Source organism: Rhinolophus sinicus, linkage group LG01 (genome assembly GCF_036562045.2).
Source record: "Rhinolophus sinicus isolate RSC01 linkage group LG01, ASM3656204v1, whole genome shotgun sequence".
In the NCBI taxonomy this organism is placed as follows: Eukaryota; Metazoa; Chordata; class Mammalia; order Chiroptera; family Rhinolophidae; genus Rhinolophus; species Rhinolophus sinicus.
The window spans coordinates 171,355,637-171,381,458 of record NC_133751.1 but is presented as its reverse complement, the minus strand read 5'-3'; the positions used below and the strand labels follow the sequence as shown (position 1 = coordinate 171,381,458).

Sequence of the window (25,822 nt, the reverse complement as noted above, 5' to 3'; positions counted from 1 at the left end):
GATCACAGAAGCGAGAGGCGAGTATCGGAAGGAGTTCGGTGTGTATACTGTGTATGTTGAATCCCCAGGATGTATGACAAGAAGTAGGATTGGAGAGAAAGTAACAGTGAGCCAGGGCCTAACGTCCAAGAGAAATGAAGTGGTAGGTAGACAGACAGTGGGTCATCTCACCTGGTGCCAGAGAGTCAAAGCTAGTGCCCTCACTACCCTTTTCCAAGCTTGCCTTAGTCTTGGACAAAGAAGAGAAATAGAGAGGGTCAGACAAAGGTAGCAGCAGAGTGGTCACTTAATGATAACTGTGCTGTCACAGTCTGCTTGGCACTGTAGCCAGGGCTTTGTTGTGAGACTTGAGTAGGACGTGCGGTTGGGTTCTGGTCCTTCTTCAGGAGGCATGGTGAGGGGAGCCGGAATCACATCTGGTCAGCTGATCCAGAAGAAGGGCGCACTTTTTCTCAGTCACAGTAAAAAATGGTAGAGCTATAAACCCTATTCTCATTACATTTATAACCAGATAGTTGCCACCGATTACTTTCTATCTCATCTGTTTTCACATGGCCCTTGGCCACAGTAACCTGCCAGAAGAGGGAGTTATGTCAACCATAACTCATGGGAACTAACATCCACTTTCAAAAATGTCTGTGCTCCAGGTCTGTCTCTGGCATCAGAACAATACCACGTACATTGGAGTGTGCTTTACTCGACCAGTCTTGGGGTCTCTGTACTCCTCTGCTTATGCTTTTAAGAAGCTTTTAAGAAGTTGTAAACTTGTGTTTATGGAGTTGTTCATTGTTATTTTATAGGTGACAGTGACCAGTTCCAGCCTGCTCAGCATTGTATATATCACAGAAAGATACAATTGCCAGTATCCAGAAACCGTTCTATCTTTTATCAAATGTGTGATTCATAAATTTTGGACACCAAAGGAGTCTAATGAAATAACCATAATCATCAATCCCTATGGGGAGACGGCGTGCTTCTCTGTGAAGCCGGTCAAGAATTATACAATACGCGTGAATCGGAACAGTAAGTCTGCTTTTGTTATACTTGACTTTCTGGGTTCCGTTTTTCTGGAGTGACGTTTCAGTATGTTGACTTTCCTCTTTATTCACTAACTCTACATTGACACAAATCTTTGTTTTTTCCAGTTGTAGATTTCAAACTCTTCCTTGTGTTTGTGGCAGGCATTTTCCTCTTCTTTTATGCAAAAACCTTGAGTCAGTAAGTATTCATTTTTACTTTCTTAACTTTGTGAATCAGAGCACAGGACATTTTTGATGCTATGCTAAATATTCCCACACTAGTTTGTAGTTCTTGCTTTAGGTTTTGCAAACAATAGGTCTGAAGATCATGCTTTAAAAGCCCTTAAAGCCAGTAAATTATTTGTGTAGTGTATGTAAATATTACAGAGTGCTTTCACATGCGTTATTGTGTATTACATATTAATATACATGATTTTATTTGATTCTCTTACAACTATGTGAGCTCTGTATTACTGTTCTCATTTTATAGATGAGAAAACAACATCTATCATCACATGGCTAGTTCTGGCCCCGGCTGAGATTTATACTCAGGTTTTCTGATGCCAGATGCCTTCCTCTCTGTATTACATTCAGGCTGCCTCCTAGATTTGTGGCCCTGATACAGCAGGTTGAATTTAACAAATATCTGAAAAACATATTATCCTGATATTTTGTTTCTTATAATTTTGCATGTGAAAAACAAATCTTTCCAATAATATTTTACTTCTACTTCTTAGCTTACTCTTCTTAACATCGTTCATTTTTGAGCTTTTTCTTATGTTTAATGTCATCCATGGTCCTTATAAACTGGATGTTGCTTATATAGCTTGAAGAGTAAAGCTTGGACTCAAAAAAGCTGGGTTGAAAGCCTGAATACTCCAGTTAGCAGATACTAACTTGGGGAAGGTCTTTAACTTCTTGGTGCCTTAGTTGCCTCCCTTGTAAAATTTAGACACAGATAACTGTTTCATAGGGCTGTTGTGAACGCATGTAAAGCTCACAGACAAGTGGCTGCTACATGATAGGTACTCAATAATTATTGATGGATCAGATTCTGAACGGAAGATAACGGAGACATTCTGTTTTGAGTTAGTGGCAAGCTATTTACTATAAATTTCAAAGAGATACTTCATTTTTAAGAGTATAGGATGTAATGGAAGCTGCCATCTGAGTTTTTCTTCTTAGTATTCTTTATGGCTACTGTCGTCAAGTTAAACATGATTTTAATACTGAAAGTGCAACTTGGCTTTTAAATGGCTTTTATCTGCTTGTCTTGACAGAAGCCCTGCTTTTTATTACTCTTCGGGGACTGTGCTAGGTATTCTAATGACATTAGTCTTTTTCCTGCTGCTGGTGAAAAGGTTAATTCCTAAGGTAGGTATACTATGCAAATGAATAAAAAATGGAAATGAGGAATTTTATAAAATTGATCAAATTAATTCACCTTGATTATTACATTTCCTAATTCAAACTATATTTCTACATTGCATAAACTCGCTTTAAAATGTACCGTTTTCTAGAGATTCCATTTTTATTTGTTACTATATGTAGGCTTAAGTATTTAGTCTTGGTGATACTTTGTATTTGAGAGACTTTTATTTTCCAGGTAATGTGTTTTTCTTACGAGTGAAGAGGGGCTGGTTGTATGCTAAGTGAATATTTCTTTTATCTTGGCATAGCTGAGGAATCTCATGATGCTGAACCATCAGAGCTTTGAATAAACAGCATTGCTGCATCGGGGGATTTCTTCATTATTAATAGTTCCCTGGAACAGAATGCCCTGCTCTTAGTTCATGATAATAATGTTGCAGTTACCCTGGTTAAAGCTTGCTATGCCAGCATTATTTTGAGATAAATTTATTCTTTAGAACAGTGCTTCTCTCCAGCTTTAATGTACATACAGGTCACCTGAGGATCCTGCTGAAATGCAGATTCTGATTCAGGAGTCTCTGGTGAGGCCCGAGACTCTATTCCAGCAAGCTCCCAAGTGATGTCAAAGCTGCTGGCTCATAGACCAGTCTCTCCTTAAGTGAGACTCTAGAGAATATTGAATGGACTTCAGTGCAGTTTGATGTAGAAGTGTCTCGTAAAAAGGCTGTGTTTACTTCTGTTTTTATGACAGTCGATGAACCAAAAACTGTGTCATTTATTTTCTTCCACACGCAGTATAGCACCTTTTGGGCTTTAATGGTTGGTTGTTGGTTTGCTTCAGTTTATGTGGTGTGCCAACTGATGGAAGATCTGAAATGGCTGTGGTATGAAAACAGAATATATATATTAGGTAGGTAAATTTTAAAAAAATACATTCTATTATTGGTAAAGCTGGAAAGTACAACTGGAGGTCTTCTTTTGACATGTTTCTCTCCAGCATCTAAATCATTTTGAACTAAGAAGTGCTGTTAAAAATATTTTATTCCCTCAGTTGGTGATTTTAGTTCATTTGATCTCATTTTGGACTATTTCCCTATGACATCCTTTTTAGTTTTGTATACCAAAGATCGAAAAACTATTTGCCCCTGCTGGCTGCATATGCTTTTGAATTGTGCGTAAGCTCTGACTACATCTAACTTGTAATGAAAAAAATTCTATAAAATGTAGCTCTTTATGTCTTTTTCATGATATATGAGGTCAGACAATTAAGTTCGAGAACTTATCCTAGAAAAAGGGCTACATACCTCATTGCTGAATATCACTCCAGTCACCTTTGAAGTGCTCCCTTTGGGAAGCTATGCACCAACGCCAGCACCTAGTCCACCCTTCAAAGCAATTTTGGAACTCTTTCTGGAATGGCCATCAGAGCTGTCGTAATATTACCCTTAATGTCCTGAAAGTCTTCAAAATGTCTTCCTTTCAATATTTCCTTTATCTTTGGGTAAAGAAAGTAGTCATTGGTGGCCAGGTCAGGTGAGTAGGGAGGGTGTTCCAATACAGTTGTTTGTTTACTGGCTAAAAACTCCCTCACAGACAGTGCCGTGTGAGCTGGTGCATTCTCGTGATGCAAGAGCCATGGATTGTTGGCGAAAACTTCAGGTCGCCTAACTTTTTTCACACAGCCTTTTCAGCACTTCGAAATAATAAAATTGGTTAACTGTCCAGTTGGTACAAATTCATAATGAATAATCCCTCTGATATAAAAAAATGTTTAGCAACATCATTGCAACAAGTTCGCGAACTTAGTTGTCAGACCTCGTTTTCAGTATGAAAGATGAGAAATCCTAAATATAAATGGTATTTCATTTTTAAAAGTATAGGAAAACTTGACTTTCAGAAGCAGAGAGGCTACTAAGAAATCACTTGTTCTTCTAATTTCATGTAACCAAAAAACTCCCAACTTTTTCTAATAGTTTTAATTGGAAAATAATGGAGAATGGGAGAACTGATTTTCTTCTAACTTCTAACCCCAAATTTCTCACATAAATTCTTCCACCCAAAACAATAGCAATAAATTTTTTGTTTCACTTTAAGATTTTGTTTTTAGCTCATTTTTCTTTTGATGCTAAAGTATTTTTAAAGAAAATTACCAATATCATGGTAAGTTCCCCTAAGTATTTCAATAAGCATTTCTAAAAAACAAGAGCATTTTCTTGTTTTTAATAGTTATATAACTATTAAAAATTAATAACGTAAAATCATCTGTTACCCAGGCCATGTTTAAATTTCCTAAACGTTCTTGATGGTTGGTTTGTATAAGCTAGGATATAGTGCAGAACCACATTTTGTATCTCTTATGTCCTGTAAGTCTCCTTTAATCTGTAACAGTTCTTTTTCATCACAGTGATATGCTGAAGAGACCAGCTAGTCCCATAGAATGTCCCACTTTTTGGATTACTCTGATTATTCCTTTGTAGTGTAATTTAACTTTTTCTCTCCTCATTTCCTGTAAACTAGAAACTAGATCTTGAGGCTTGCTTAGAGACAAATGAAACGCTTTTGATGGACTACTTAATAGGCGACGTGCACTGCACATTGGATCACAATAGGAGACGCAGAATATCTTATCCTCCCTCCATTAGTAGTCCTGAAACTGAGCACTGGATTATGAGGGTGATAGCCTGATCCCGCCACTGTAAAATGACATTTTCCTTTTGTTACTAGAAAGTAAAAATAAAAGATAGGGTTTGTAGCAGACTGTGACATGCTGAGGCGTATTCCTGACCAAAGCAACTGTGATAATATTTGCTCTCCTAGGACTCTGGACTAAAAAAATAGACATGTGTTATAATAATTTATTATAAAAGTCTGCCTCGTATCTCACATTGAAGGAATAACTAGACTTAAGTGACCTTTTCAGTTTTACTTCATTGGATAAAGAAAACAGAAATGAAAGTTTTCTGCTATGTATGTTCTTAGCTCTAAGTCGAGGCTCTGGCAGGTTTTTCACATAAATTGGTTTCCATTCTTCTGATTTTACAGGCTATGTCTTGATAGTTGGATTTCTCAGCTTTGCTGTTTGTTACAAACATGGGCCTCTTGTTGATGAGAGTAGCGTGAATCTCCTGAGGTGGACACTGCAGCTCCTTTCCCTGCTTTTGATCTATTATGGGGTCGCCATGCCTCAGTTCGCGTATGCAGTTATGGTCCTCATCCTGTTGTCCAGGAGTCTGTACTACCCCATGAAAGCGTTTGGTTATATGAGGCGGTACGTATCTTTTCTTTTTCCTCATAAATTTGACATTTTGAGCTCTGGCTTTATCGTTTTAGGGAATTTTTTTGGATATATCATCTTTAATCTCATAACTAACTGCATTTCATCTGGAGATTTCCTTCTGAGAGGGAGAGGATAGAGACCTTAAGCATCTGTGTAATCTCCATTGCAGTCTTTCAGAGTATACCACCCGTTACTAGGTAATTATAGCTCACCCAGAAGTCACTAAAATCGGTGGCAAAATTACTTGGGTGCTGGGTTGCCTAAAATTTCTACTTTCATTCTACATTTCCTTTCATTAGGGCCAAACACTACTTTAGAAGTATTTGTTAGCTTATGAGATAAGAGTTAGGGAACAGAAATGAATCATAAATGATCGAAAGATATTTATATTTAGGATGGTATTTTCTTTTAGATTTTAAGGTTTAAGCCTTTTGAAAGTGCAGAAAGATGAGGTAACTTCTGTCATCACAGCTTTCTCTTGTCTCTCCTCATTCACTGAGTCTTAACACCTGCTTTCATGTTAGGTACACAGATAAAGGAGATGGTCCCTACCCTTGCGGTGTACTTGTTGAGACACACATACATAATCATATCTTTAAAATGTTAAAATAGGCCAGCTTAGGGACTATGGCATATAAAGAAAGTTCAGGAAGGTTTCTAATGAATCTTAGTGAATCAAAACAGCCAGATGAATAAATATATAGGAAGGACTTTCCTGACAGAAAGCCCCGTTTTTACCATCGTGAAGCAAGTGAGATGGGCATGAGATGGGTCATAGAGGCATCACTAGGCCGTGCTAAGGAATCTGATCTGATCTAGTATGCGGTGAAGGAGGTAACCATTGTGCATTTTAGTCAGTGCCCTCTGACGGCTTCCCAGGCAGGAGTTGTGTGCCCAAATGCTTGGGGCCCTGGCAGGTACTGAGTGATGCCCAGCGGGGAAAGGCAGTGGGGTGATCAAGACTACTATGGGAAATTTCATAATGTAGCTTCATCGAAAAGGGGGCAATTACCACTCAGCTTGAGCTGATTGTTGCCATGTGGAAGTATGGGCCCTGCCTTGCCAGATCTTCTGGTTTTCTAAAAAAGCTGGGAATGTGCATTAGAATGTTAGTTCATATGATTTTTAAATGTTAGCAGCTATTCCGAAACTAAAAATACATTCACTAAGCAAAAATCAAAGCTGAGACCTCATCAGGCAGCGGGATTTGGCCCATCTGTGTTGTGGCAGAGGGTGGATGTAATGCGGAGGCTCTGGGGTAGACCAGTCATCAGACATCACAGTGGTCCAGGCAAGAGAGGATGAGGGCTTGGAGTAAGGCAATGAGACCGAGGCTGGAAGAGGGCGTTGATAAATATTTCTCCTGTAAGCTTGGCTGTGAGGAAGGAGACTGTGGTAACTGGTAGTTATGGATCTGTGACTCCATGTGTGGCCACATCAGGTTAAAAATACACCAGTGACATGACAGAGCCCCTAGGCAGAGGGTGTTGGTTTGGTGAGGCCAAAACACAGCGGGGCCAGGTTGGAGGGGCTGATGCTGGCTGCTTCTCTGCCCTGGCTCAGAGGCAGACAATGACTGGGATTCCCAGAGGTCCCTCTGCCAGGAGGACGCTGACCACTTACCATCCTCTAGGCCTCTGGTCATTTACCAGGCTTGCATCCTGAGGAACCCAGGACACAATTGCTTCCTCTCTCCCCTTAAATATCCGACTGCCCTGCCAAGAGCAAAGTATGTTCTGTCACTTGCACGGTGGTTCATTCATGCACTTGCTGTGCATTCCATTAATATGAACATAACAATCAAAATGTATTATAACTTCAACTTTTTATTTTGCTAGTGAATAAGTCTATGAAGAACCAGGAGATAAAGCAGGAACTGTAGGTTAAATAATATACCAGAGAAATAATACCTTAATTTGTAGAGTACTTTCTAGTTTGCAAAGAGCTGTTTGAGTATATTTTAATAATATATGATAGCTATTTTTTTTATCATACTTATTGAACACTTACTGTGGGCCATTCACTGTATTAAGCATTTACACAAAATATGTCATTTAATCCATATAGTGATCTCATGAGGTAGATATTACTGCTTTTATTTTTTTATATGAGCAAATTGAGGCTCAGAACCATTAAGAAATTGCCCCAGTTTACACAGTGGGTGAACCTCAAAGCTAGGACTGTGCCCCGATCTTCTGCTCAGAGGCCAGGGCTTTTCCTGCAGGGCGACCAGGCCAGGTGTTCAGAAAAGAAGGCTATAATGTCAGTGCTTCAGTAATCCAGCGTATCAACCACTAGGCGAGCTTTAAAAGTTAAAAGATTTCTCAGGTCCTAACCTTGAAGAAAATATATGTTTAAGACATCTGCTGGTAATTATGATGCTCATTCAGATTTGGGAATCTTGATTAAATTAAAATTAAACTACCCAACAAAATTTTAAAAATCTTAATAATATAACAAATATATTAAAACTTTATCATCATTACCATTTTCATGAGATTCTTCCCTTTAAGACTTTCCTGGTTGGAAAAAAATTCCAGTCATGAACCCTTCAGCATGTAGCAAAGGAAGAATTATTATAAATTATTGAATATACCTGACCCTTGTACAGTGTTTACTCCCTCTCTCTAGGAGTAGTCAGAATCACCGCCACTAGGTGGAGGCGATAGCCCACCAGTCCTTTTCTGTCTAGAACAAGGGGTGAGTGTCCTGCTGGGTCTCCATAAAAGGACATCTCAAAGGCTTGCTTCTGTTAGTGCCCAGGAAAATCAGCAGGCCAAGCATAAAGAAGCCAGACTTTTAATTTTCTGATTGTGTGATTAGAAATCACTGAGGAAGAAAAATACAACATACCTATTGGAAATTGATCCTCAAATGCCTTAGGACATTATTTAGGATGGTCCAGAAAAGCAGAAATCTTGGGTCCAAAGCATGTTCCAAGTACCTCGGTTACAGTAACAACAATAAAAAAAAGTATAGTGTGATATAAAGGAAATTAATAAGTATTACTATTAATGTCAAAGAAATGTCAAAATCTGAAGGGTTGAATTGAATGATCAGACATGGCCAGGAATCTAGCAACCCAATACCACATGTCTTAGGAAAATGAAGAAATGGTTTACATCAGAAAAGCTGGCAGTTTCGTATCTTACTGAAGATGAATACCGGGAACAAGCTGATGCTGAAACAACCAGTGCTCTGGAGGAACTGCGCCAAGCCTGCCGCAGACCCGACTTCCCGTCGTGGCTGGCCATCTCCAGACTGCAGACTCCAAAAAAGTAAGCCCTGGGCAGTTACTTGGACCACAACTTGGGTTAGAATTATTGGGAAAATACTATAGTGGTTTAGTACAGATATTTCAGATTAAAAACAGACTGCTTCCCTGGATAACAGATGATGTGGAGGCTGTCAGAGGTTCTTCTTCCGTGCTCTGACTTGCACAGTAGAACTGCTAATGTCAGAATAAATACTGATCTGATGTAGGATTTCCAGGTGGGAATTCCCGCCTGTTCTCAGGAATTTTTTTCACTTTCCCATTCCCGAATCCCAAGAAAAGTTGGTCAGGAAATCAGGAAAATCTGCTCCTTGAACCCAGGTGGTTGGTTGGTAGTATCAGCCGTCCCTTTGTGGAAACGATTCATCGTGGAGAACAGAAAACAGTTTATGTCTCTGGATTTGGGAACAGGAAAGCGAAAAAAATTCCTGAGAACGGGTGGGAATTCCCACCTGGAAACTCTTAATCTGATGTGTTTTACAGGGAAGGCCATAAAGATAGCTTTCATACGAGAAGGAGAAAGGTGGCACGGGATGTGTCATCTGCTTCTCATTCTACTGATGTGGGAAATAATTTCTAAAGTTCACCAAGAAAGGCATCACTGCCCCAACATCTTTTCCCTTACTGCTTTCTCGTCTTCATAGCTTTATTCAAATAACAATGCACTCAAATTAAAGATTGAAGGGGGGGGGGAAGTACGACACTAAAATAATGAGTAAAGAATAAATCTAAGAAGAGAGGAATTAGGAACCAGCATTGGGTATGTTTAGCAGCACTCAGTGCATATAAGTCTGGTGCCCACTTCTCTACCCTTTCCATGACTATCTGGAAAAGGATCACATAAGCCGTTCCCGTTTTTACACCCACTGTGTAAGTGCCATTCTCTATTGCCACAAAGTCCAATTTAATGAAAGAGGATGCGTGGTAAGGGAACATGTTCCAAATAAACCTTTCTGTGGTAACATTAACTTGATTTAAAACAAACACAAAAACTTAATAGGTTTGCAGAATTTGTTCTTGGAGGAAGCCACTTGTCTCCTGAAGAAATGAGTCTTCATGAAGAACAGTACGGCCTTGGGGGTGCCTTCTTGGAAGAACAGCTCTTTAACCTGAGTACTTCCTGCCAGTCTACCGCACATGGACTTCCTTCTGGACACGGAAGTGGGTAAAGGGCAAGGAGCCTGTTAAAGGTGTTCTAGGGCCCAGTGGCAAAGGCATTTGCTATGGAGAAAAATCAGATTGCACTGGAAAGGAAAACTAAACTCTACTGAAGATAACATCATTCTTGGCCTGATCATTCTTGGCCCGTTCTGCTATTTATTGTACTGTAGGTGGCCACCAAGATTCTATGGCACTATTCCAACTTTGCCTGAATGAAGACTTTCATTAGGAACAAGGGAATTCTGTTGATCTTCAAGGGGCCAGTAAGTATGAACAGGTGCTTCGTCAACACAAGGGCCTTAAATCCTTTTAATCCCCCGAGCCTGTGTCAAAAGACTGCATTGCTCTTCTTGTATGTTATTCATAAAGGTGCTGGCGGGGCAGTATTTTCCAAAGTACAGTCCACAGATGCTTATAGGCATTAGTCATAAAGGGATTCTGGTCAACTAAGATTGATGCAAAGTTAAAAAAATGTACCGCAGGACTTCTCAGAACCTTTAATAACACTGACGCACACTGAATCTCCTATAGAAGAGAAATTGTGTGTATCAGTTTCCGACTCAATTTGACCACAGAACTATTTTTCATGAGATTAATATTCTTTGGAACACATGTTTGGAAAATGCTCATGATGGAGAAATTGAGGTTCAGGGAGGTTGAATAACTTATCCAAGACCACAGAGCTATTTAAAGGCAGCCCTGGGACTAGACCTTCAGCCCTAGCATTGCCTACGACTCAGGTAGAAGGGACCTTTAGAGGTGAGCCAAGAGATCATCTCCCTACAGCCTTGGGTCTCACAATGTTGGTTACTTTATTTTTTAATAATGGCCAGTGAGCTATTTGATAACTGTGACAAAGAAACATTTCCTAAGATTATATTTTAAAGTTTTGAGAAGACTTTTGTAAACATATATAAGGATTAGAAATTAGAATTACTTTCTATATTTTTTTGTATGTTGAAATTGAAGCCATTGAACCTCTTGTGGCATTTTGAGTTGACTGGTCCAACTCAAAAAAAAAGTTGCTTAGTTTTTAAAAGTTGCTTAGTTTTATATGTTTGTAACAATTTCCTACAAAACAGATTTATGATCTTTATTTCCCTATTGAACTCTATTTAAGGGTGTATGGATTTGTGATCTTTCTTACAGAGAACAAATCTTTTCTTGATTCATGATGATAAACTCCAGAGTAAAGTGAGGGACCAGCTGAGCTTTGACCCTGAAGAAAGGAGGCCTAAATATAGGTCTAAGAAAAGATCTGAACATGGCAAAGCAGTCTAAGCATTAAGATGTTGCTAAACTGATTCTCAGTAAGAATCAAACTCAGGCTTTTTTTTTTTTCTGCAATCGAATCATAATAGTGGCATAAAGAAGGAGGAATCTCAAGAGAGGTTAAGGTGGTCGAATGTGTAGAGAGTTTAGGCACTGCTTTTCCTGGGCCAGATTTAGTACAGTTGTTTTAAATTGTTGAATAAGAGCATGGCTACCCATTTAAAATTTTCTAGATTGATTTTTAAATATTTCTTCTTTAAGCAGTGTGTGTTTTACAGGTCTCTGTTTTTGCCAGATACCTTTTCCTGTTAGGAGCTTTGCTATTTTTGTGAAATGCACCAAATTCAATCTGTGTTTTCACATAGACTCTGATTTTAAAAATCGAAGAAAGTATCTTTTATTCAGATTTATGATGATGATGTTTTATAAGTGTAAACAGTTCTAACATCATTTTTGTTGTAGCTCAATCTGATCTTTTTCATGTTTATTGGTGATATATTATAAATGTATCAGATGCGTCAGTGGTTGTGCTCACCATGTTCATCTCCCAAGAGGCAGGTTGTGTCCCTCAAAATGTGTGTGTGTGAATCACAGGAAACAGTCTGCTGGAGTTCCCAGGGCACATCCCAGCCAAGACAGCTACTGGGTCTCACCTGTGTCAGGGTGAAGAGGTGCTGACAATAGAAGGAAGCAGTTTCTAGTGGGCCAAGCTGGGTATAATCATTACAATAGCCAAAGAACGAAGAAAAGAGCAACAATCTTCCAGGATGTTGTTTTGGGTGTTCAGTTTTAGAAGAAATCATGGATTTCTCATTGTCTGTTATACGAGTACTGTAAAAAGCGAGCAATTAAAAGCATTACTTGAAATACATTTGGCATTATTTCTGTTGTGTTCATTTGATTTGGGATTATAGCACCAATCACAATTCTAATCCCCATCAGCAATAATACATACCGTGTTTCCCCGAAACTAAGACCTAGGCTGACCATCAACTCTAATGCATCTTTTGAAGCAAAAATTAATGTAAGACCAGGTCTTACATAAGACCTGGTATTGTATTGTATTGTATAAGACCGAGTCTTATATTAATTTTCGCTCCAAAAGATGCACAAGAGCTGAATGTCTGGCTAGGTCTTATTTTCGGGGAAACATGGTAGATATCTCCCATAATAGATCTTTTTCCCCTCCTTTCCTTTCTCCTTTTCTCCCTCTCCCTTCCTCTTTCCTTTCTTTATTCAAAGGCCGTTAAACAGTTTAAATGACCTTTCTATAAAACAGCTCTGCTCTTCACAGGTGGTTGAAAGTTGGCTTTGTGCTTCACACCACCAGAGGTGGGCAATTAAGGAACCTAACAGAACCCTTTGTTGTTTTGTTTTTTGTTTTTTCAGGATGTTTTTTATTAGTTTCAGGTGCACAAAACAATGTATTAGACATTTATCTTTTATATCCCCTCACACTGTGTTAACACCCCTCCCCCCATCCACTATCCCTCTGACATGGCACAGAGCCCATTACATTTCCACTGTCTCTATTCCTAATGCTGTACTCCGCTTCTTGTAACTATATATATATATGCACATATACATATATATACACACACAGACACACAGATACATATATACACTTGTAGTTGACAGTAACTAGGTGAATGATGGTATATTTATTGATTAATAGAAGACCAGTGAAAGAAAAGAGTGTGCGGGGAGAATCAAGAGCTGTCCTTTGTTGTGTTTTATTGCTTATGCTGGGTTCCTCACAGAAGCTTACTGTTGTTAGCTAGTTGGACTATTGGACACCCAAATGTGTGGATGAGATGTAGTGTAGGTAGCCATGCTTAAACAATTGTATCATTCAAGTGGTATTTTTTAAAAGATTTTAAAACACGTTTTACATATCACAAAAAATTCTTTGTGAATTAGTTGTATGGTTCGCCAGTAATACTTAGGGCTGAAATTACAAGAGAGTGTCCATCTGACATTTAGGACAATATTTAAGATGTTTTAGATAGTACAAAATTTGGAATAGATGATGGATTACATCAATGTATCTAAACATGTGGATGAATTAAGACCCCTGAAATGATGTCAAGAAAAAGGATCTTACATTATTCTGTATGTGATTGTTCCCCAGAGTTAGAGGAGTATAATTTTTTTAAACCAGCTTTTTTTGTCCAACTGATAGAATGATTCTGGGCGTAGATAACACAGTGGATGTGGAATTTTGAAGAAGCCTGCAGTGAGCGGTATTTTTAGGTGATTCCAGGAGCAAGCTGCCTTCTGAGAGACCCCACAGAGTGGCATGACATTGACGAATTAACCATATGGATGTGACTCTTGGCCTTACTGATTGAGAACTTTGATTTTTGTTACTGCACCATAAGACCTGTGTTACATTAGCCAATTCATATAGTCTGTCCATTTAGTGATTCACAGCCAACAATGTAACTGGCATAAAAGCAGTTGAATTGATAATGACCAGCACATTTTCTCTCAGAAAACAGATCCAAGAGGGGTCAAATTGTAGTAAGAATGTTGCATGGTGAACAGAAAGAAGAAAAAGGGAGTTTGCTATATAATTCACATGTTTAATGTCATCAGACCAAAAAATCTAATGCAAACACCCCACAATGGGACTAGCCTTGCTAAAGTGATGGGATAGTCAGTCTGTTGGCCAAGACTACCCCTGCCCACTTTTTCCTCTCTCTGACTATTTTTCTGATCTTTTGTTATTGATCAATCCGTATCCTGTTCTAGTGGGCATGTTCTTCATTCAGATAGGTTAAAATCTTGTCTTTCTCTGGTCTGGGAGTTATCTAGTTGCATATTTTTGCTATGATCCCTGAATGTGCTATCTTAATAGGTCACCAGAGACTTAGGATGAGTATATTATTTACCAGGATAAATCTTAGAGGTGCATTTAGTGGGATAACTGCTCGTGTTGTTTTAATAATTTGGGGAGGGGGGATCTGTTTGTTTCTAGATTTGGTCCATTTTACAAAAAAAGTGATCAAAAGGAGAAAGGGGAAGAATATTAGTATTTATTAGAGATTTATCAGCTACTACACTAGCTAGTTTCTGTGTCTCTTCATTTGAACCTCATAACCACTCTGTAATGTATTTTAGTATTTTTCCATTTTACAGTTGAAGAAAGACTCAGAGAAAGTAAGACAGGTTGCTGAAGAACAAATATACCTAGAGATAGAATCAGAATTTGAGCCCCAGTGGGTCAGTGCCCATAGACTCTCTACTTCCTTTATTGCCATCTTTTAAAAAAAAAAAGTTTGTCATGGAAGTGGCCCCATGGCTAATACATTCAAGAGATGCCACATCTGTTGATGTGCTGCACGTCAGTCATGTGTCTTGCAGTTCTGTGTGCAGGAGGTCTGGGCCACAGCAGTGCTTCTCAGCCAGCGGCAGTGGGCCAGTCCCCCCGCCTCACCCAGTCCATCACACACAATACTTTTGTAAAAGATACTAAAAATCAATTAGAAAAATGAAATAATTTTTAAAAATACATACCAAATGTAAGCCCAGTGCCAATGTGATGGGGTGTCATGGCAATGTCAGATTGCCTTGCATGTTTCAAAATGCTTCATTTCTATTTCGTCACACTCCAGAAACAGTTTATGGAGAGCACCAGCCCACGACTACATTGGTCTAGATGTTATTTTTCGAGACCCCGTTGATCTTTTTAGGGGAAAAAAATTCCTAAACTTTCTGAAGTACAAGTTTACAGTTGAAAAGAATAGTACCCTCAGCTATTGGGGAAAGAACATGATATATAATTTGTTAAATGATTATAAAGTTCTTGTTTACACTTGTTGACACCTTTTAGAAGAAAAAGAAACATTGAAATTGTAGAACAAATGTCATAACCTCTCTGCATTCTTGGCACGCTATGGAATTGTCAGTTAGTTGACATTTTTTTCCCATTCTCTTCCACTTACGTTTTGCTTAATTTTGTCTCTTAGCTCATATCTCCAACCACTTAATGGTTGGAACTGAATGTTTTATTGCACAGCTTACTAGATATAGGTAAACATATTTAACATAGCACTGTAGTTTGGGAGAATGTCACATCATAGGTTTAAATGTTAACCAAATACTAAGAGAGCTAGGCCCTGGTTGGGGAAATGAGACAGCAGTCCTCTTGCCACAGACTATGCCACACAACAATGGTGGTATTTATGGAGTGTACATTATGTGTCAGGTATGTCGTTTAAACATCAAAACAACCTGTAAGCAGACACTTATCACCTTAATTTTACAGAGGAGGGTCCTGTGGCCCAGAAAGGTTATGTATGTATGTAACTTGTCACTGGCAGAGGTGAGGCTCAAAGCCAGACAGTGGGACTGCAGAGCCAGCACTCCTACCCCCAGCACCGTAAGGTTCCTGGGTTGCCATCTAAAAACTGGGACCTCCTTGAAGCCACAGTCGGGCAGGTGCTGCCTTAGCCACCTGAAGCTGTGGGAGCTGAGAGGTCGGACCCATCTGGACTGGTTCATTTCTTCCCCATTCTAACTTTCCAGTTACTCTCTTAAGCCACACTTTGTCCTGGCATAAGGTAAATTACTTGCTGATTAGAGAAACCACCCCCCCTTACTCTCACCCATTTATTTTGTGCCTATGCAAGTACCAACGTCTCCCATCTCCCCAATGGTTTGGAATTCTTGAGCCAGGTATTCTTAGAATTTTGCTGAAATGACAGTAGTGGTTTAGGGCTTTACAAGTAGCTTTGTCTTGTCCCCATGTACTAAAGGACAGAAGAATTCCTGAATGGAAAGTCACCTTTGACTTCCCTACTGTCAACCTCAACTCTTACAGCATGCCCTCATCTTCACAGAATGTTAACTTAAGGGTCTATCTTTTCACACTGAAGATGAGGAAACAGGCCCAGAGATCTCCCAAAGGCAATTTCATCCTCTGTACCGTCACGGTTCAGTATGGTAGCCACGAACCACATATGGCTGTTTAAATGAGAATGCTGATTCCTCAGGTGCACTAGCTACACAGCAGTGCTGACAGCCACCTGCAGCTAATGGGTACTATTCCGGACGGTGCTGCTCTACAAAGTTAGCTTTGGTCCCATCACTAAGCTGTGTTCCCTCCAGAATTCTATTGAAAGTGGGGATAGTAATAAGGACAAAATGATAATCTCAGCACATAACAAGCACCCAGTAACTATGGGTGTGGTTCACTGCTGAGCGCCAGATTGGCTGTAAGAAATACTGCTGAAGTGATGTCCCAGCACCAGCAGCAGATCCAACCCCAGCAGTACTGTGGGAACTGCAAATCAGAGGGAAGCGCTTAGCTGACTGCTTCATGTGGCCAGTAAAGCAGCACTTTTCTTCCTATGACTTGTTCAGGCTTTACATGAGGTTTACTGGCAAATGGAGATATATGTATTATAATGTATTATTCTACTTACGGCTTTGAGTGATAGTTTAATAACTACCAACTAACTTCTTTGGATCCACACAAGCTTAGCACTTTGGGCAGTTCACTTTTTCTACAATCATAGGGGAAAGAGTATGAAATAAGTCATTAAGGCAGTGATTACCAGCCTGGGCTTTGTGACACCCTGGGGTATTTCCATGGAATCTCAAGGGGGGTTATAAAATTCTCAAATCAAAATTTAATTTGAATTCACTTTAATATGTTTTAAAATGCCACTTTGAAGAAAGGAAGAGAAAGTCACAAAGTCCACAAACCCATGAATGTGTCTAAAAGGCTGGAAATTACTGCATTATTGAATCAGCTTTCACAGTAAACGTTTCATAACAAAGCCCTTGTTGAATCTGGTCTTATCCATTACAGAGTCAAGTACTTCGATTTGTCTGGTCACATCTTCATCATTTAAGAAATGTTTAAAAATGGTATTTATTTTTATTTCAACATATCAACTGTGCATTTCCAAAACAGCAGGCTTTTCAAAGGAATAAATCAGAACTGTAAACACAAGATACAGTATAAGTTTTTGACTTCCTACAGTCAGTTTCACAAATCCACATACTGTACATTCGTAGGTGAGGTTCAGCCTATCACCCATTTCTTTATTTCTATAATTACATAAGCATAATAAATACATCTGATTTTTAAAGGTCACTTAAAATGAGTCATGATAATTTATAGTACAGTACATTTCAGTTCAAGTGCAAAAATAACTATTTGCTTAATTCAATTTCTTTCCATTATTTTATTTTTAAGCTGTGTTTTGTGGTGAAGCTAGATATCCAAGTGCAGAATTTCTTCTCCCAGATGCAGTTTGGGGCAGAAGTATGGTGTCATGGAGAAGCCCTCACTTTACAACTGATCCTGTTTAATCAGGGTCAGAGGATAAAGTGAGTTGCTCCTTTTTAACTCTGTTCTTTCCTCTCTCCTGTGCTCATCCACAGCTATTTTACACACTATAATTGACCTTCATTTACTAAAGCAGTGTTCCCTTTCCATAGCCCTCCCCCAAGGCTTCCTATTAACCTCAGCTTTCATTTTTAGCAGCAAGTATAATGCGTGATGCACCCAAGCCATTGTTCTGGCAGTAGCTGTCATGTTTACAGTAGCATACCCACATCTGAACTGGCCAGTGTCTGACTGTGTCCTCAAGGGAAAGAATACACTGAGATGTGTTTCTTTAGTCATTGGAAAGTACAGTTACTTCTTATTCCTGTCCTTTCCATTCCTGGTTTCCTATTCAACAACTTTTACCCCTCACCAAAAACAAAACAAAAACTGACCCATTATGTAATTTTTAAAAATTGCATCCCTTTCCCAGGCACTTAAATCTTATACTGTTATTTGTAAATAGTACTGCTAAATTAAAGAAACTCTTAGGAATTCAGTGATTTTTAAAAATTCCATCAACTAAGTAGAGCCTGAATCACTATAAAATTATAAATAGTGATATCGGCTATTTACAGTATCAATATATTTAGTAAACCCTCGTCTACCAGGCCACAGGATACGGAGTTGGTTAGTTTATTTGGAATATTCCTTCCTCTGGTCTTAAAGCCCATTTAAAACAAAAGGCATTTTACAGCTCAGCTTAGCTTGCAGTTGTCAATAACAGCTTTTGCTCAAAGAATTGACTATTTTCATTATATACCATACTCATATAAAAATATATTTGCTAGAGATATGCCAAGTTTCTGATTAAACGTTTTCCCTTTTTTAAACAAAAGCATATACTCTACTTTCATCTGCTTACTGTATTTAAATCTTCTTTTTAAATGGTTCTTGGTAAGAGGAACAAAATTATAAGTGTATTCTGTTTCTTCCCAGTTTGCATTAAAAACCAAATAATTAGAATAATCAGAAGAGGGATGTTATATCAGCACTTACCTCGAAACACTTTCTTTCCCTCCACTTAGTGTAACTGCTGGTTGCAACTCTCCCTGCCCTGGCAGAGAAGTCCTGTAATCCTTAACCTAACCAACCAAGTCCTCACTGAACTCCATTTCCCTTCAGTGATTCCAGTGGGAGTATGGAAGGTAAGCTGTTTCTGCCAATATGTACTGTAGCTCTTATGTGTGTGTTTCCATGTTAATGAGTTCAGGTATTTAGAAGCGTGTGTGGTGCTATGCTCCTCAAGGTGAAGCATGTCCGGGGTTTGGGGCACGTCTGCCTCTTGTCCTGGCAGAGGAGCCCAGTTCCATGCAGGGTGTGAAATGAGCAGGACCCCTCAGTGTCCCCCAGAAGCAGGCTGAGCCTGCTGGTCCTCATTTTCCTTTGCAGTCTGGTCCACACTGGGGAGAACAGGGCTGCTCTGCATCTGAGATGCTGCTGCTTGAGGGGATGGCTGGTTTCTGGATGGGTCAGAGGAAATGTCACGTGGGACAGGCTGGGCTCCACCAGCTGGAGAATCTCTCCGATTCTCACTGGTCTCCTGGAAGGAAAACAATAAGAGATGCCTCACGGTCAGTGCTAGCAAATAAATGCAACACTTTTTATATGCTTCCCAAAAAGATATAGGAAACATGGGGAGATCATCATCAAGTGACCACTCCAGGGAACAAGTAATAGAAGAATAAGAATAGAATGTCTTACCTTTCATCTCTTTTCCTACGTGCAACTGCCAAAGCCGCATGAAAAATACAAACACTATAAGCACACGTATCTTGTGGGTAAAGGAACATTACTACCAAAGTGCCTACTAGGCAAACAATTTACATTAACAAATATTTACTGAGTCCCCACCAGCCACTGTGGCAAGTCACTGGGCAAGCAGCATGGCATGAAACTCAGGCCACTTGCTGAGACCACAGAATTCAACAGTTGCTAGGCACCTTGTCTAACAGGAAGTAATGCATTCTCCATCTCAGAGACAGGGCCACAAAAGAATATCCTGAAATTAAGAGCCCTGTGTATATTTGAGATTTTAAAGTATACACTGAAAGTTAAAGACAGAACATCCACATAAAAAAGGGAATGTAAACAAGCACTTATGTAAGCAATTGTAAAGAACTGTGAGTACACACTCCAGCAATCACCCCATGGCATCTCTGTAAAAGGCCACACTGCTATATTCCATGCCACAGTCATTTTTACAAATCAGGAAACATTTTTAAAATGCATTTTTCCTCTGAATTAGTACCTATCATTTCCAGAAGCTGAACACCAAAAAACAAATGTTATTTCTGTGATTGATTCCAAAATGTAAAAAATAAATAAATAAATTTTACTATAACAGCTTCTTAATAAAAATAACTAAGCCATACCGGCCAGTGTTTATTAAAATTAACATACCAGAAAAAAATTTAATGATACCTAAGCCCGATAGGCTTCTGTGAAAACAAGGATGAGTACCCAAAGTAGCGAAAACACTGCTATTCAAGCAAGAGACACCATCCTTTCTGTTGCTTCACCTCCCTGCTTCACACCCTTTATGTGCCCCTCTCACCTTGATATTCTCCTTCATGACTAAGCAGAGGATTTGTGTGAGTTATTATCTGGGTAAATAAATAGGATCACGCATAGACCAGAATGCATTATGGTTATCAATGAAGAATGAGATTTGGTTTAAATTACAGAAATATTATGTTAGTTTACAAAGTCATGATAAAGGTAGTTCAAATTTTCAAAAACAGAAGTTACCCAAATTACTTAAGTCTTTCCCTTTATTCCCCTCCCCCATAAGCTACTCTAGGTATAGAGCTGACAGGATGCATCAAGTAAAAGGAAATGATTAACATAAACACAAGGAAGTGGACTCATTACTTTGGCCAAACTGTTCATAGAAGTCACACTTAATCATTTTCCAAAGGCAGAATATAGCTTTAGTTACAATCACCCACACTTTTTTATCAACATGATTTACTTTACTCAGGAGAGATCACACCTGTTAGGACAAGAAAAATTAATACTTTTTATTTTTCATGGAGGGCCTCCAGCAAAACCCCACTTCCCCTGCGTTAGGTGTCATCATCAGACCCATACAGTGGCTCAGGGTACTCATTAATTCATCAAGTATTTGTTAAGATCCTATTATATATAATGTCCCCATTAGAATTTTAGAATCACAGCGATTAGTGCCCCCAAAGCAAGAATCATATATTTTTGCTTTGCAACTGCAACTGATATCTGACAACACTGAAATTTTAAAGAAATATACAAAATTAGAATAGAATATTCAACACTTTCAAGAAGCGTTGTCTTCTCTTTGAAACCTTCCTTAACTCCATAAGGCAGAATTATCCCTCTGTGGAATCCTGAACACACTCCATAATGCACTTGTCACAGAGTACTGAAATTCCTTGTCTGCATGTTTGTTTCCCCCACCAGACCTTCCATAATCTCACTGAGTGAATAACTGAATAATGGAAACACTGGGCACACTTAAGGTAGGCCAGCAGAGGAACTTTACCTGTAAGGGCTGTATCTCAGAAGCATTGTTGTCTCTTGTGAGCTGCATCATCTCTTTAATTTGGTAGAGTGCGTAGACAAAGGTCACCCAGGGAGAGGAACTGACCCCCCAGGCTGGCTTGTTCACATCCTCTTGTTCTTCCTGGTGCTTGGTTTTCTTGGGTGGAAGTCTGGGCTCAATGCGTGGCATGATGTCTTCTGTCTGTTGCTGTATCAAGTCGATGGTTGCTATGGGAACAGGACTTGATGGAACAGGAATCCTTTCTGCCAACATTGTCTTGTCTAGAGAGAGAAACATGTTTGAATCATTTTTCAGTTTTCTACACATTTAAACAAACATAAAAATAAACAACTAAATAAGCATACAATCCCACAAGCCCATTCTAGTGTGCTTGGCAACGTTAGTAAATTGCTGTATACCAAAGGCTTCTTTACTTGGTCCAAGTACTGAGCAAGTGAACATGAGGTTACTCTTCCAGGGTCTCTTTACAGGATTTAATACACATTAACTAATACTTATTTATAAAATGTATTGTTCATTTAACTTCGATATAACATCTGCGGGGCAAAGGTTACAGTGAATGTTGCCTTAGGCCCACTTACAGTATGAGATTTTAAAGATAAACATCAAAACAGGAAAAGCCATGCGATAGCTGTTTTTATTGGCCTTTTACTGAAGGCAAGGAGACCGAGGCTATATAAGAGATATGATCCAATTAAGATGATAAAAGAACAAGAATGAGAAAAACCAGTATTGGTCTTTCTTTCTGAATAACTTGTTGGGATTAAAATCTATCTCTAGGGTTTCTGTAACAGGCTAGTTTTCCTAACAAAAGCATTTCAGGTACTTGAGGCAAACGCCAGTCAAACGACAGGACAAAAAAGACAATGAGCTCCGTTCTGGAACCTAAGACCTCAGCAGGAATATTTCTATTCTACTGGTTGCCCTTCTTCATAAAACAAAACAAAACAAAAAGTTCATTTAAAAAAAGACCTGAAAATTTGTTCTCATTTAAACATAGTATTTGATATAACCTTCTTTCTCTATAACAACTTTAATGAAGGCTATGCCTAATTGATGGAAAACTTCAAATTTAAAATTTAGACATTTTTTCCAAAGGAAGGTATAATAAAAGCATGCAGATTAATACCACTGCCTATCTCTAGTAGTGAAATTACTGTATACTCTTATACCTATTTAATTTAAATTTTAAATCCCTTTAGAATACCAGAGAAATTTAAAACCAATACTTCCCCAGTACCTTGTACCATAAACCAAAACAAGAATATCCCAAGCTATTTAAGACAACAATATTCTTTTCAACACAGTAGGTCGCTCCTCTCGAGCAACAGTACACATGAGTCCGCTGATAGACCAGAGAACATCGAGCCACGCAGCTCTGTTGTACACTCTGTCGCCACCTCTGGTTTCTGAAGGGTATGCATGGAATTCCCCACGGCTTCAAGCTTTCGAACCACTAAGAAAGAAGAGATATGTTTACCTTCTTCTTCATCTGGCACTGCCAGCCACTGGATCAGGGCAAAGAGGAGCAGGATGACCAGGCAGGCCATGCCGATTCCTCGGAAGGTTGCAGCAGCCCCTGGAAAACAAACAGCACTCTATAGAGTGATTCCAGGAAATGCAGGTAGCGTTCATCAAAAACGGGCACTGTGCTAAAGTTCAGTACGAAGGCAGCAGAGCTTGGGGTGACGCAGAGAATGGCAAATGGCCATTAGCTTCATCGAGTGAAACACACACACGGCGGAGTAGGTGTCAGGAGACCCAGGTGCTACTACTGGATGTGTCACTGGTCACATTTTAAAACTGCATTTATAAAGGACTATATATCTGGGTGCTTTTCACCATAGAATTCAGTGGTACTCTCTTTTTCATAAAAACCATTTACCTATTAAACAGCCCTACTAATGTGTAATTGGAGCAGTGGAGCTCAAACAGTGCTATAAATTTAGACATTCCTGGGCCCACCTTCCACAGACTGAGCAGTTAAGAGCCTAGAGCAGAATAACCTCATCTTCACCTCAGCCCCTGTAATTCCAATAAGGGAGATCTGACAGGGCTGACAGACTGTTGTCATAGATGTAGTGACATTACCGAAGCCAGCATATTGCTGGATTTTTCTGGTTCAGGATCTCATGATGGAATACCAATGATGAGTTTTCTTTCCTCTAAAATTATTACCAGCAGGTTTAGGGTAGTTTATGTCAAAGCAAAAGCCCATGTGCTTACTTCATTTGTCTGGCTCCTTTGAGGTATCTGTAGCATCTCACTAAGCTGTTGGTCAGGGAAGTGTGCACAGTTACAGGCTGGCTGGAATCACCTTAACTGAAGCACACTGCTTTACAGTTATGACTACCATGGAAGTGAGAAAGAGAATATGACTACTGGAGTTGAGCTTCTGGCAATCTTCAGTAATAATCTGAGTGCTCATTGAGGTGTTGCTGAAAAATCGTTAAGTTTTGTCACAGGAGAAAGGGAAAAAGAGAAAGCCATTCTTACCAAAATAATTGACTAACACGCCCCCGATCATGGCACCACAGCCTCTCCCCAAACCCAGGTGAAGGCCCTGCAGGATGCCCTGAGCAGACGTCCTCAGCTCGGGGGGAACAGCTGCACTGAGGTAAGAAATGCAGGCTGCCCAGATGGCCGCATGTGTCACTCCTGCAGAGGAAGAAGAACAGGAAGGATTGTCTGGTCAGCACTCCTTAGGTTATTCTTTTTTCAAACATGAGCTCTTCATTTAAAATGCATGTATATATACACATATATCTATAAAATAAAGATATTTATTTATGGTAAAATATATATAACATAATATTTAGCATTTTAACCACTTTTAAATGTATATTAATAGTTTAGTGGCATTAAGTACATTCACAATATTCTTCAACTGTCACCATCACCCATCTGAAACTTCATCATCCCAAACTGAAACTATCCAATAAACAATAACTTCCCCATGCTTTGGGAACTATCATTCTACTTTCTGTTTCTGTGAATTTGAGTACTCTACCATGTTTCCTCAAAAATAAGACCCAGTCTTACATTAATTTTTGTTCCATTAGGGCTTATTTTCAGGGTATGTCTTATTTTTTCATGTACAACAATCTACATTTATTCAAATTCAGTCATGTCATCTTCTTCTGGAACATTGTCATAACGTACTAAATGCATCCATCTGGCTGACAATCTTAACTGGGGCTTATTTTCAGGGTAGGTCTTATTTTCGGAGAAACACGGAAGGTGCCACATATAAGTGGAATCATATAGTATTTGTCCTTTGGTGTCTGGCTTATTTCACTTAGCTGAATGTCTTTCAAAGTTCATCCATGTTTCAGTGTGTCCAAATTCTTCCTTCTTAAGGCTAATATTCCATTATATGTAGATAACACATTTCGTCTATCCATTCATCTATTGATGGACATTGGGTTGTTTCCATCTGTTGGCTAGTATTGTATTGTGAATGCTGCTGCTGTGAAAATTGGTGTGCAAGTATCTGTTTGAGTCCCTGCTGTCAATTCTTTTGGGTATATACCTAGAAGTGGAATTAATAGGTCATATGGGTAATAATATATCTAACACTTTGAGGAATGTCTAACTGTTTTCCAGAGTAGCGGCACCATTTTACATTCCCACCAGAAATGCACAGGAGTTCCAATTTCTCCACATCCTCACCAGTAGGTATTTTCCATGTTTTTCATAATAGCAATCCTAATGGGTATGTAGGGTATCTCACTGTAGTTTTGAATTGTATTCTTTAATGACTAGTGTGAGGCTGAGCATCTTTTTATTTTTGTATTTATTGGTAATTTGTGTATCTTTTCTGGATAAATGCCTATTCAAATCCTTTGCCCATTTTTAAATTGAGTTGTTAGGTTTTTGTTTTTGTGTTTTTTGGCTGTTGAGTTGTAGGAGCTCTTTATATATTTTGTGTATTAACCTCTTATTGGGCACCTATATTGACATTAAGATTATTTCCATTTTTTTCCATTATAATTAGCACCATGATTAACAATGTTGGAGATACAGCTTTTTACATATCTTAGATTATTTACATTGGCTATAATTCTACAGGTGGGGTTAATGATCCAAAGGATATAGCAGTTTTTATGCCTTTTAATATATAGTTCCAATTTGTTTTCCAAAAGAGTGTAGAGACCACTTACAATTATTCATTACCAGTTTCATTATTTCTTCACCATTTATTAGGAGGGAGGGAAGGATAAAGAGAGCAGGTTATTTTAATGTATAACAACTGTGCATTGTCTGAATTTAAATCTTTATTAAAGCACTGCTTTAACTGTATTAAAAAGATAATGACACAAGATATACAAGAAATATAGAGAAAGCAAGCCAAACACAACACTGCAGAAAGTCATCAGCATACAAGAGAAGAGAGCAAGAGAATAAAGGAGAGAAAAACTATAACAACAATCAGAAAACAATAAAATGTCAGTAACTATATACCTATCAATAATCACTTTAAATGGATTAAATGCTCCAATCAATGGATGAATGAATAAAGAAGATGTGGTACATGTATACAATGAAATATTAGTCATAAAAAAAT

At 38.8% G+C, this 25,822-nt stretch overlaps 2 protein-coding genes across 12 annotated transcripts in view; one reads left to right on the top strand and one right to left on the bottom strand.

The window, feature by feature from the left end:
- The window catches only part of NEMP2 (nuclear envelope integral membrane protein 2), a 116,428-nt gene extending 104,183 nt beyond the window's left edge, over positions 1–12,245 (top strand). For 8 of the 9 annotated variants that reach the window (XM_074339370.1, XM_074339364.1, XM_074339367.1 and 5 more), the window contains 7 exons: positions 801–1,023; positions 1,146–1,218; positions 2,300–2,393; positions 3,186–3,300; positions 5,433–5,658; positions 8,769–8,945; positions 9,942–12,245. In XM_074339370.1, coding sequence (XP_074195471.1) covers positions 801–1,023; positions 1,146–1,218; positions 2,300–2,393; positions 3,186–3,300; positions 5,433–5,658; positions 8,769–8,945; positions 9,942–10,110 — 1,077 coding nt within the window. In that variant the 3' untranslated portion in view covers positions 10,111–12,245. Of the gene's footprint in view, positions 1–800; positions 1,024–1,145; positions 1,219–2,299; positions 2,394–3,185; positions 3,301–5,432; positions 5,865–8,768; positions 8,946–9,941 lie in introns of all 9 variants that reach the window. The other variant, XR_012498488.1, reaches the window with a different exon arrangement.
- A 4,982-nt stretch (positions 12,246–17,227) lies between these two features.
- The window catches only part of MFSD6 (major facilitator superfamily domain containing 6), a 61,600-nt gene continuing 53,005 nt past the window's right edge, over positions 17,228–25,822 (bottom strand). For 2 of the 3 annotated variants that reach the window (XM_019740717.2, XM_074339232.1), the window contains 4 exons: positions 23,752–23,913; positions 22,736–22,834; positions 21,235–21,515; positions 17,228–19,257 (listed from right to left, as the gene is read on the bottom strand). In XM_019740717.2, coding sequence (XP_019596276.2) covers positions 19,054–19,257; positions 21,235–21,515; positions 22,736–22,834; positions 23,752–23,913 — 746 coding nt within the window. In that variant the 3' untranslated portion in view covers positions 17,228–19,053. Of the gene's footprint in view, positions 19,258–19,418; positions 19,444–21,234; positions 21,516–22,735; positions 22,835–23,751; positions 23,914–25,822 lie in introns of all 3 variants that reach the window. The other variant, XM_019740720.2, reaches the window with a different exon arrangement.